Source organism: Gorilla gorilla, chromosome 15 (genome assembly GCF_029281585.2).
Source record: "Gorilla gorilla gorilla isolate KB3781 chromosome 15, NHGRI_mGorGor1-v2.1_pri, whole genome shotgun sequence".
NCBI classification, from domain to species: domain Eukaryota; kingdom Metazoa; phylum Chordata; class Mammalia; order Primates; family Hominidae; genus Gorilla; species Gorilla gorilla.
This window is the reverse complement of record NC_073239.2, coordinates 121,119,630-121,131,837: the sequence shown is the minus strand read 5'-3', so window position 1 is coordinate 121,131,837 and position 12,208 is coordinate 121,119,630. Positions and strand designations below refer to the sequence as shown.

The window sequence follows — 12,208 nt, the reverse complement described above, 5'->3', positions numbered from 1 at the left end:
GCAGATCAGGGACAGGATGGAGGTCGACACAGTCGCCCACGCCGTCTGTGTGTCTGTGCATCTGTCCACAGGGCAAGAAGCCCGGGCAGAGGGGAACGCTGGGAAGCACAGAGGGCAGAGCCACAACCCAAACCTCAAAGTGAGCCCCCATAGCGGGCAGGGAGACCGGGCAGGGGCCTGGGCGAGGCCAGAGGCAGGCAGGCAGGGCTGCATCTGCCCATTTGGGGGCACAGGTGGGAGGCGGCTTGGATTTCACCAGTGTCTGCTCTTGGGGTTCTTCCTGCCCGCCCACCACCCCAGCCTCAGCCTCCTGTTCCAGACCCCCCACCCCACGACCTTGGGTTACACCTCAGCTTCCCGCCAGCTGCCCGCAAGGGAAGAAGCTGCAGCCCCGCTTTGGAAAACATCCGCATCTAGCAGGCAGGACTGGGACAGGGCTGCCCCACCTGCTGCCTGGCGCTGCTCCAAGGCTGGGACCCCAGGTTTCTTGGGGCGGGGCGGGGGGAAGGGCAGGGCCCTGCAGGTGCAGGTGGGAAGCCCCCCACCCTACCTGGATAGGCGGGGCTGAGGACGGTCCCCACGGTGGCCCCTATAAGGGACAGGGAGCCTCCCTGGACCCCTTTCCTCCTCTGGAAATGGATGTGGGGGACGCCCAGCACCAGCCCTCACTGGAGGGTGTTGGCTCGGCCTCAAGTGGATGGGGAGAGGTCACGCCCACCCAGAGCCAGCTCCTCCACCCTCCCCTGCAGCCCCTCCCAAGGCTGGGCAGGGTCAGGGTACCAGCTGCGACCCAAGGCTATGGGCAATAGGGCATCGGCACCCACACCCCCAAGCTTCCAGGGGACGCGGAGGCCGGGCAAGCACTGGAGACTGGAGCAGCACTTGGAGGGGCCAGTGGAAGATTGAGGCTGGAGCCTTAGGTCTGCAGAGGCCAAAACCAGGCTGGCGCTTTGCCCCGTCAGCCACACGAAAGGCCACAAGGGCTCTGCCCCTCCAGTGACCCTCCCAGGAGCAGCGTCCGCAGCACAGATCTCAGGTATGCCTGGGCCACAGCGGGCACACCCAGGGCCCAGGCCGCCTAGACAGAGGCTGGGACCGGGAGTCCTCTGTGGTTCCATCAGCCCTGGAAGTCTGGAAGGTTGTTCGCCCCACATCTCCACCCCACAATCTGACCTAACTTGAGGTGCCTCCTCCTCCTGGGGCCCATCGCCAACAGGCTGCACCCCAGCCCGCTGGGCCCTCCCAGTGCCTGCTTTTACGGGCTTACCTCACTGGTATGACTCAAAGACCTGTCACTGCATTAACGAGGCCCCAGAACAGGCACTTTCTCCTTTGATGAAATTCAGGCCCCCATGGAAACGACCGTCAGACACAGCAGCCCCCATCTGGCTACCACGCTTGGGTTCAACAGCCCTTGAGGGCCCCCGGCCTTGTGGAGGCACGAACTTACTTTCTGAGCAGTGGGGTTTGTCTCCCCCAGGCCACAGCAGACACTGCCCACACCCAACACTGCCAGGGAGCGGCGGCCCTCAGTGGGCAAGTCTGAGGGGTTTGACTCTGAAGGGAAGACTCAGAAAAGCAGGAACTTCACCTGCATAAACAGCCCCCATCCTCACAGGACACCTCCTCCAGGAAGCCTGCCCTGATGCCCAAGATGGGTGTCCCCAGCTCCTGCGCCTCCTGCTTCTATAGCAACTACCCCCTGCTGTGAGACACCAGTTTACACAGCTATGTCCCTGCCAGCGGGGGGTCTGGGGGCAGATGCTCACAGAAGATGCTCAGAACATGCGTGAGCGAGGATGAACAAGACAGCGGGCACCTGAACGGCCCCCAGAGCCACCAGGCGTCTTGCTGCAATCCCACAGCCTTGCCTGGGCTCATTGGCCCTGGCCATCGATTCATGTCAACAGAAAGGGAAATATTTTCCTTTTCACAGAGAAAAATCACCTCTTCCAAACAAGAGGGTAATTTCACAGGCAGTTGGCCTTGATGGTGAGGCCCTTAATTACCCCAAGGAGACACACGAGCCTGTTCTGTCCCGTGCAGGAATCAGTTATGGCCAACCCAGAGCTTCCACACTGGGCCGTGTGAGGCTGGTGGACGGAGCCCCACCCTCCCTACCCCCACCTCACCCCAGGGGCACCTGCCACCTGCCAGACCTGCCCCACCAAGGAACCAGGGCAGGCATCGGGGGACCCCAGCTGGGTCCTGCAGACCTGAGAAGGGGACCCTGGACCCCAGCTGGAGGCAGCTGGGGACTGAGGCATCAGCCCCTCCAACTCCCAGCCCTGCTGTGGCCCACACTTCCTGTGTCCTGGATTTTCACCCACAGGCCAGAAGACAGGTGGGGACACCTCTCCAGACAGTGCCTTCCATGCGGGTCCCCAGCTAAGCCTCTGGGCAGCGCACTCCCCCCGCAGGCGCTGCACTTCTGCTGGGTGCCAGCCTGACCGTCCATGGGCCTGGGCATCCAGGCTGACACGGGGGCTCTGCTGAGGCCACAGTGGGGTGGGGAGTGGGGGGCCTTGGTACCTGCAAGTGCCATGAGGTGCCCCCCACCCAAGGGAAGCAACCTCCCTTAGCAGTTTTCTCAAAGACATTTGATTTGGGGTCTTGAAGGGGACCCCCATACCAGCATGACAGCGACCAGGTGAGAGTATGATGACGGAAGTACCTCAGAGGAGGCACTGCAGAGGCTCCCAGCACCGGCACGAACCAGCGGGGCCTCAGACAGCGTCATCAGAGTTGCCAGAACCTTCAGGGAACTCCTAACCCCAGGGGTCACCAGAGCCTTCGGAGAACTCCTAACCCCGGGGCCACCCGGCCCACGCGCCCCACCCTCCCGAACACTTGCTGGGCCAGCATGCCAAGCTCCGTCACAGCTGCGCTGCCTCAATCCCTGCAGCTTCCCCAGGCCCCACCCAGGGGGTGAGGGCATGGGGCTCAGCCCCTGCTCTATGCCCCTGTTAGCATTAACGAAACTCAGGTACCTGGGCACCCATGGGATCACTCCACATCCCAGCTTCCCTGTGTGGAGATGAGGAGCCCAGAGGCCACTGGAAGGATCAGGGGGCAGCCTGAGGCTGGTGCCCTAATCGGGCTGGGGGGTGCTTGTGGGCAGCAGCAGAGCTGAGACTCCCCAGGCCCACAGGATTCAAAAACCCAAACTCCTGACCTCCACCCCATTCTGTCTCCACTTGGCAATGCTGCCTGCCAGTCTCCCACTCAACCCTCAAAGCCCACTCCCTGAGAGGCCACTCTGCCCTGACTGCTGCACGGGTCCCATGCTGCCATCTAAGGCTGCCTCCACAGAGGTTCCCCTCGGTCCCTCCAGACTGGAAACTTCCCAAGGGCAGAGCAGGGGCTGGGGTCAGTGCCACTCCCTCCCAAGTCCTCTTCGAGGGTGGAGGTGGGAGCACAGAAGGTACCCTCAGCACGTGCCCAAGACCCCCGGGGTGGGGGCTGAAGCTCCACTGTCTCCTGGTGGACTCGTCCCCACTCAGAGCCAGAGCCCCACACCCACAAAACCCAGGAGTGGATACCCCCTCTGATCTCACCCCTGAGGGTTCAGGGTACTGCAGCCCCACAGAGGAGGTCACCCACCACCGACCCCAGCCCACGTCAGGCACCCACCGACAGGGCCCACCTGCCAGGATGTCCCCCGCCACAACCTGACCCACGACCTGCCACCTGCAGTGGCCTCGCAGAAGCCGCTGAGACCCAGGGTGCCTAACAGGCTGGAAGTAATGGCAGCCGGCAGCGCCCCCGCCTCGGGAGACCCACCTCTGGGTCCCCAGCCCGATGCGCTGGTTTCTATGGTAACTTCCCAAGGTCAGCAGGCAGCGCGGCTGGCAAGCGGCACCGGCCTCGGCTCCCAGACAAAAGGCAGCCAGGGCTGCTCTGCTGGGCTCCAGGTCACCAACGCACCGGCCTGGGGGCCGACACCCTACCCTTACTTCCCAGTGTCAGGAACCCTCCTTGGCACCAGGGGGCTTAGCATCAGGGACGGGGGGAGCTCTGAGCACTGGAGCTATTCTTTCTTTTCTGGAAGTCTCCACGTTTCAAATCCTCCTGCCAAACAGGACCCAAAGGAGCATGGCCACAGGGCTGTGCCCAGACCAGCCGCACAGGCCCTTTAATTCAGGACTAGGCGGGTTGTGACGGGGTGGGCTGTCCCACACACGGGGGACCCCAGAGCAGGATGGGCAAGACCCCCATCTGCTCCCACCAGGGTCCCAGCCAGCCGTGCTCTCGGCACCTAATTGGGGTGGCGCTGAGGCCACACTGGTCACGTGCGCGGCCTGGCTGTGCTCCAACGCGGTGGTGCGCTCATCAGCCCTCAGCCCGGCACACGGCGTGCGACAATGCCCTAATCATATGCCCCGTCACTCTGCAATCAGACCACACGGTCCCCAGGGCCGGCGCTGATAAGACGCCCTCGTCTCTGGCCGCTGGGTGTGATGCATGTTCAAGCTTATCAGCACCCGCGTGGGGCTGCTAATGGGACACTGACCCGCGGCTGGGCCTGCCATTACCAGGCATTATGGCAATTACATCCTGTAATCCGCATCCTTACACCATCAGGATGAGAGGAGGCTCTGCCACGGGTCCCAGGACCAAAGGCCCTGCCGGGAAGGGCCCAGTGGAGGCTCCCACACCACGCCCCTCCATGCCAACTCCCCCTCCCCACCTCTGCTCTCCTGTTCCCTCTGCCTGGCCCACCCCATCCACACCACCAGTCGGCGAGGACCTGGTGCCTGCAGGGCCTCAGGCTTGGCACTCTGGCAGTGGTGGGGGATCAGCACGGGGGAGCGCAGAGAAACCAGGCACCCCGAGCTCGGGGCCTGGGAAAGGAACCAAGTGATGTCAGACATGGTCCCCCAACGTGGGATGCTCCTGGTGGAGCTGGACCTGCCAACCACAAGCCCAGCTGGCACCGTGGGCACCCGCTCAAGCCCTGCTGCCCCTCCCCTTGTGCTGCCTGAAGGCCAGCCTTGTCCTCTCCGTGGCCCCAGCCTGCGCCTGCCCCGGGCAGCCCCCGATGTCCACAGCTGAGCTGCCCCACTCCGGGCCACATTCTCCAGGCTTCACAGACATTTTCTTGCTGCAGTCACAGCGACCGCTATGGGAAGAGCCCAGCTGACGGGAGGAAACTGAGGCACAGAGAGGTTAGTTGATTTGCCCAAGATTGCACAGCTCAGCAGAGGCAGGGACCAGGCTCCAACTCAGGCAGGGTCCTGGCCACAGAGCCCCTCCTTGGCAGTACTCCCCCGAGGATGAGTTGCCCCCCAACATTGGGCATGGGGCCCGAGAGGCCGGCAGGCTGCGAGCGGCTCAGCAGCCGTGGTCGGAGCAGCTCCCCATCCATTCGTCTCAGCAGCAAGCATGCCCGAGGTCCCCCAAGAACGGCCCGAGGTCCCCAGGGGCCCAGAGCCGGGGCCATGGGGCCCCATCCACAAGGCTGCCCAGGAAGCCCCAGGACGTACCTTATGAAGAAGGAGGCTGCAGCTGAGGGGCCCGTGGAGCCCCCCACCGAGCCCGGGGTGGGGGTGACCAGGGCTGACGTACAGGCTCCACCACGGCCCCAGGCCTTCGACAAGCCATCAGGGCCGGCCACGGGGGGGCCTTCTCGGACCGTGTCTGCCACCGCCACGGCCGCCACCGCTGCCTCGGCCTGGAGGGAAGGAGAGAGTGCGTATAAGGAACGCAAGGGCAGAGACACCACTGCCCCCTGGCACCCGGAGTGGGAGAGACAGGCCTGGGCACCCCAGAGCCCAGCACATTCCTGGGGGCTCTGCACCCCCAGAGCCCAGCCTGTGAAGCCAGGAAGGCCCCAGAAATCAGGGCTGGCAGAGAGGCCAGTGGGGAAGGCCTGCCTGGGCCCTGAGGTCACGTTCCCAGCTCGGGGTGTGTGGGTGGTCTGCCCCAGCAGGACTCCTTGGAGGCCGAGAAGGAGGCAGATGGTGGTCCAGGAGCCACACTTTCCGCCTCTCCCCCATCAAACTCCAGAACCGCAGTGACCACACTGGTCAAGACCGATGGACACAGACCCCCCAACCTCTCACCCCTGAGCCTCCTGGGAGCACCCAGCGGCATAATTAGAGAAGAAACCACGATAACTATTTGGCAGGAACTAATTGGCAGGAACTAATTGCCCCACGTACGGTGATGTATGGCGCTCCCTCATCTGAAATACTACCCTGGCATTTCCAACTCATTAGCTCAAATAAATCCCAGAAAGGGAAGCCTCCTCATAATGAAGCACAAATGTAATTAAACGCCCGGGACAGCCCAGCAAACGTGAGCTCCACCTCCGCACGTTCCATTCCCAGACATGTGGGACCCCGAACCCTCAGGCCAAACCTGGTCCTGGGCGGCGTGGGGGGATGCAACCCCAGGCAGGGCAGGGAAGGCAGCCTGCTTCAGCCTGGCCACCCCTCGCCCCGGCCCCTTCCCCAAGGGCCCAGTGCCCCAAGCTCTCCAAGGACCCCCTTGGGCACCGTGGCCTGGTCAGGTCACGGTCACCCAGGTGCCAAGCGTCATTCGGCCCCAAGCGTCCAGTCGATAACCACTGCCCGAGGCGTCCTTTGTGCCCAGGCTAGCAGAGGACTGGGGTCCCCGTGCTGAGGGGACGTGGGCTGGTCTGGAAGGCCCAGCATCCTCAGGGTGTCCCAAGTGGCACAGGCCAGAGGCCAGGCACGGCACGTCAGCAGAACAAGCCGCCCCGGGACCCAGGAGGGACACTCCAGACAGAGGCCCTGCCATCCCGGACAGTCTCCCTCCTCACCACCATGGAGGGGCTCACCCTGCCCAACCCATGGCCGGCACCAGCTTCCAGGCCCCTCCTGGGACCTGGAACAGAACCATGTCTGCGAAAGGAAGTTCACAGGGAGCCCCAAGACTTAGGCTGGATGCAAGCTGGGTGCCCTCTGGGCCCTAGGCACCAGCCACTCCTCCGGGGCTTCCAGAAGGACTGCCCAGTAGCAGAAAAGGGCGAACCTGGGACCTGGAACAGCTCACCGGACATTGCGCCAGCACACCCCACCCCACCACCAGCCTGCAGGCCAGGAACTCCTGTACATCCCTCTGAACCCAGCCCGGCCAGCCCTCTCCTTCTCCGAGCCACTCCCTCACCTCAAATGGGGATTCTATTTTATCACTTAATGTATGTGCTCCCTATCAAAAGCCTAAACTCCTTTGCTGAGCAGACAGAAAAGAGTTATCTTTAAAGTTACAACACTAACAGCAGGTCCTGAGCCCCCGGAGCAGAGCCGGGTCTGGTTGAGCACCCCTGGGCGTGGCAGTCAGCACCCAGGGCCAGTTCTCCTGGGGGCCGGGGCCGTACCACCCACAGCCAGCGCGGCACCCACAGGTGGCTCGTCGCGATGGCACCACCGTGGGGCCACATGTGGCATCCTGGGCCAGGCCCAATCACAGTGTCCAGTGAGGCACCAGGACACCCTGCCTCCCCCACTGAACAGGGGCACCGAGGCTGGAGGGGCCACAATAGGGACAGAGCTGCTACACCACAGCCCACCTGGCCCCTCCACCCTCTTCCCACAGGGCCCGAGCCCTCCCCCATCTCAGGCCAGCCACTCCACCTCCGGCCAGAAGGTTCCGGCCCCGCCCAGCAACAGTACAGGCCTGCGGCCAGCTGGGCCTCCCCACACTGACCTGTCTCAGGAGTCCGGCACGCGCCTCGGCTCCACCGTCCCACGCGCTGCCGGGACACCGCCCCATCCGCCGGGACGGCCACTGCCAATTCCTGCCGGAAGCAGAGCCCGGGCATGCCAAAAGAAGCCGTCTGGCAAAGCGAGAGCCGGGGGCGGGGGAGGACGGCGAGAGGGAAGACCACAACACGGGGGCAGAAGAGAGGGGGGGCGGGCGGCCAGACAGAGCATGTGATGGAGGTGCCACAGCAGCAACGGAAGGAAAGGCAGGAGAGAGGGGAGCGTGAGGCCGAGGGGCGCAGAGCCAAGGGCCCCAAGCATAGCCGCGCGGGACCCACCCCACGGGGAGCTTCCTAACCACAGCAGGCACCAGGCGGCCAGCAGAGAGCACCTGCAACCTCGGGGAACACCAGGGTTCCGTGGAGCACAGTTTAGGAAATGCCAAGCTAACCCTCTTCTTAGGAGCCCTCCAGGCCCAAACGCATCTGTAAGGTTCTGGCCCGTGAAAGACACCAGCCCCCCAGATAAACGCCTCACTGGGTGCTATTTTGTGCTGAGAGGTGGGGGAGAAAGGGAGGAGGAGGGGCTGAGGAGCGGCCAGGGAGGCTCAGAGCCGAACTCTGTCACCAGTGTCACCCCTGCACGGGTGTGGACGTGCGCCACCCTGCAGAGCCCCATGGGGCGGACTCGCCCACCCACGCGAAGCTCCAGCCTCGTCACTCAAAGGGCCCTAGGGCCTGGACAGCCCTGAGTTCAAAGATCTGCCCCTGCCTGGCCCATCTCAGCCGTGAGGACCACGGGACACCCTCCGGGGCCCCTGCAGCCCAGCACAGGGGTGGCAGGAGCCCCCAAGCTGGTGCCACCCAATCTCCATGTATGGAGGCACTCCAGCTCCTCAGGGCCATCGCCAACACCTCCAGCACCCCGCACTGCCCACCGGGCCACCCCTCTGTGGAGGTCCACGGTGCCACTTGCAACCCACTGTGGGCTCTGAAGGCCAGAGCCTCGGTCTCGCAGCTCAGTTCATAGCGTGAAATGGGCCACGGTTCGCAGCATGTCCCAGACCATGGCAGCCTCTGGTGGTGCGAGCAGGGCACTGGGGTGGCCCCCATGACCACTGTCCAGAGCTCTCAGGGCAGGAGGGGCGGGGCACAGGCACAGGGCCAGGCTCCGTGGGCAGCTTCTGCCCTCTGCAATGGCAGCGCTGCCCCGGCCCAACAATCCGGGAAGAACCACTGGACAGCCCTGCCCGGCGGCTCCATAGCCCAGGAGTCTCTGGATGCTCAAGATGTGGGATGTTCCAGGCCCCACCTGTGGCCGCAGGAGGCCCTGGGAGCCCTGGGCCACCCACCACCCCTCCAAGGACCAGCCTTCTGGCCAGACCCAGCCACGTTCAGCATCCCCTGCCAAGCCTCGGCCGAGGCCAAAGTGCCATGGCTGGTCCCTGCCCCTCCTCTCCACATCGTGTAACAGAGGGGGCTGCAGCACCCCCGTCCCACCCGCTGGCCCCAGATCAGTGTTTGCCTTGGAACAATCTCATTCGACCCAGGGGTGGTTGACGGTCTGTGGTGGAGATTTGCAGTGTGTCTCTCCACAAGTATTTAACTCTAGAGTCTAACAGGCACCATTAACATTCCAGGGCCACGCTAATGATCGATGCCCTGGTTCAGGGGAAATTACCTCATCTGAATCCTAAAGTTCTATTTATGGTTCTAATAATCTCCCTATTGATCGCCCGGACTGCTGTCTAATTATAAATCCATTCCCACCCACCCTGGCCACGATCGATGTGCACATAACGCTGGGAGAGGGTGCCTAAATGTTCATGGTGCGCCATCCACCAGCAGGGCTGCCCAGCAAGGGGCCTGCGATCTTCTCCACCCCCACCCGCTGGGACCCTCAGCCACGGGCAGGGTGCAGTGAGGCCGAGTGGCCCAGGGAGACAAGAGCAGGAGACGGAGGTGCCTATGCCCACCATCCTGGGTTTCAGGCCCAGGCCCTGATGCTTCCACACAGGCCCAGCTCAATGAGACCTCCTCCAGGATGCTGCCCAGCTCACCTGCTGCAGCCCCCAGCACCAACCCCGCCCACCCCTCCGAGGATGCCCAGCTCTGGGGCCAGGAGGCACCTCATGGCAAGGGTGGGGTTCAGCTCTGGGGCCAGGAGGCACCTAATGGCAAGGGTGGTGTTCAGCTCTGGGGCCAGGAGGCACCTCATGGCAAGGGTGGGGCTCCCTCTCCTCGGCCTCACCACAGAGTTCATAGGTGGAAGGGTGTGGGTGCCGAGGCCACAGGGGAATCATCATCACACCAGCTGGGACCCAGGGGGTGTCCAGAAGTTCCTCCAGTGAGCCTCTGCGCACCTCGACCCCTAGGGCAGCCTAGCAGCCTCAGAAGGACCAGCCCAGCAGCCACTGCCAGGGCAGCTAGTGCCAAGGCCAGCCCCCAGCTGGGGCAGGATCTTGATGTCCAGACAGGCCACCTCACCAGTCACAGGGAGGCCGAAAGCCCAGAAGGCAAGGGCAGGGTCTGCCTGGCCTCAGGATCAGTGGCCAATGTTGCCCCAGAGACTAGGGGGTCTCTGCACCTCTGTCTGCCCCTGGAAACACCACCAGGCCTGGAGACCAAGGGAGAAGGGCGAGCTTGTGCTGGTCACTGTGTGGTGACTAGACAGTGTACCAGGCAGAAACAGGGCTCTTCACAGACACCCACATGTCCCTCTGCCCCCGGGGTGCCACAGGGGCAGGCAACGCGTCTCCAGCAATTGCAACTGCCGGTCCCCCGCCCAACGTCCATGGACGCCTCACACCCCCAGGCCCCCACACAGGCCCTCGCTCTGCCACAAGGGCCCTCCTACTCCATCTGCCTGGTGAGCCCCGATCTACATACGGTGCCCTGTGCATCGCCAAGCCCTGTGCTGGGCACTGGTGGGCCCTCAGCCCCAGTCTCAAAAGACAGACAGGGAGAGGCACGTGCTCCCAGAGAAGGTATTCCCTGAGTCAGGCAGGGACCTGAGAACAGCTGCTGTGCACCATCAAGGGTGCATCTGATGTGGGGTCCCAGGAGTGTCAGGAACCCCCATGCCCACAGTCCCCTCCCTTCAGGGAAGCCTTACTGCAGGGCACTCAACGTGGACAGAGACCCCCGAAGGAAGCCCAGTTCTGACAAGGAGGCCAGCAGCCCCCATCCGCTGAGCAAGACACTCACCAGGCACGCCGGCGGGAGGAAGCTGTTGACCCGTGAGACACTCCACATGCCCTCCAGGCACTGCTGGGCCTGGATGGTGACCGTGCTCAGCGCCCCTCCAAGACCCGCAGGTGCTACAGACACCTGGACACTGGGCCCGGGGGGCCAGGCCAGCCCCTTGGTCCTGTCTGGCCCAGCTCGTCCTGGCTGCCTCCCTGCAGGACCCGCTGGTCCTGGCCTGTCCCTCGAGCTGGTCGTGGTGCTGGGGGGTGCTAGGCTGGGGCCTCCATGGGGGGCGTCGAGGTCCTCGTGGCTGGCAGGGGCCTGCAGCAGGTGCATGGCCTCCCGTGTGAGCTGCTGCAGGTGTGTGGCGCAGACGTCACAGTGGCGCTCGGCCTCTGGGCGACAGGCTGGCAGGGCCCCAGGTGCTGGTAGCTTGTCGAGAAGCAGGGCAGAGAGGCAAGGATCCTGAGGACAGCAAGGGACAAAGGAAGGGTCAGTGCCTGGGGAGGGAGGGCCGGCACCCAGAGCCCACCAGCACTCTCACCGTCCATGACGCTGCGAGCTCCCGCCTGGCCACCACACCATCCGTAACAGATTAATAAGCCCAAACAGTTTCACCCACACGAGCCCAGCAGGAAAATAATGATCGGGCTTCATCGTGAGGCTCACAATGTCCTTGTTAACTGTCCACCTTCCCCAGCCGTCACTAACCGCCCCGGCCTGCGGCTAACAAGGCAGGTTTGCGGCTCCTGGACAACCGGACCACTGTCAGCTAAGGCCGCCTGGCCGGGGACACACAGGAGACTGGCGAGAAGCAGGGCCCCTTAAAAGCAACGTCTCTTCAGAGCCACAAGGACCTCCCTCACCCACACTCACTCAAGGCAGAGCCAGGGGCAGGAGACCCTCTCCCTTCCTCTTCAGGTCTCCAGCCCCGGTGGGGCAGGTGGAAAATCAAATCAGTGCTGCTGTAAAGGTGTCAACAGAAGCCAAGGCCTCCCTCGGAGACACTCCTAGAGGGCACATGAGCTCACCGCAGGGGCGCAAGGGCCGCAGGATCGGGTACAGCCCAGGGCCCCGCCCCCCGCCGCACACTCCACCAGCTCCCCTCCCCTGGTCTGAGCTGTATGCTGGGATGCACCCTGTTTGGTGACTGCCCCCTTCCCTGAACTGGGGGGACACACAGGTTTCTCTAGAACCCTGAGACTGGGTTCTAGAAACGGCTAAAAACAAGAGCCAGAAGAACCCAGAGGAGGATGCTCCTCACCCAGCCTCAGAGTCAGGGAAGGCTTCCTGGAGGCAGTGACATCTTCCAGGAAGAGGAGGAGGAGCAAGAAGGAGACAAGCCACAGA

At 63.7% G+C, this 12,208-nt stretch overlaps 1 protein-coding gene across 2 annotated transcripts in view; it reads right to left on the bottom strand.

Annotated features, from left to right (window-relative positions):
• KIF26A (kinesin family member 26A) overlaps positions 1–12,208 on the bottom strand; it is a 42,951-nt gene that overhangs the window by 17,781 nt on the left and 12,962 nt on the right. The window contains exons 3-4 of one of the 2 annotated variants that reach the window (XM_019009281.3): positions 10,877–11,323; positions 5,487–5,674 (exon numbers count right to left, since the gene is read on the bottom strand). In XM_019009281.3, the coding sequence (XP_018864826.2) occupies positions 5,487–5,674; positions 10,877–11,323 (635 nt within the window). Of the gene's footprint in view, positions 1–5,486; positions 5,675–7,674; positions 9,735–10,876; positions 11,324–12,208 lie in introns of those variants that run through there. The other variant, XM_055361700.2, reaches the window with a different exon arrangement.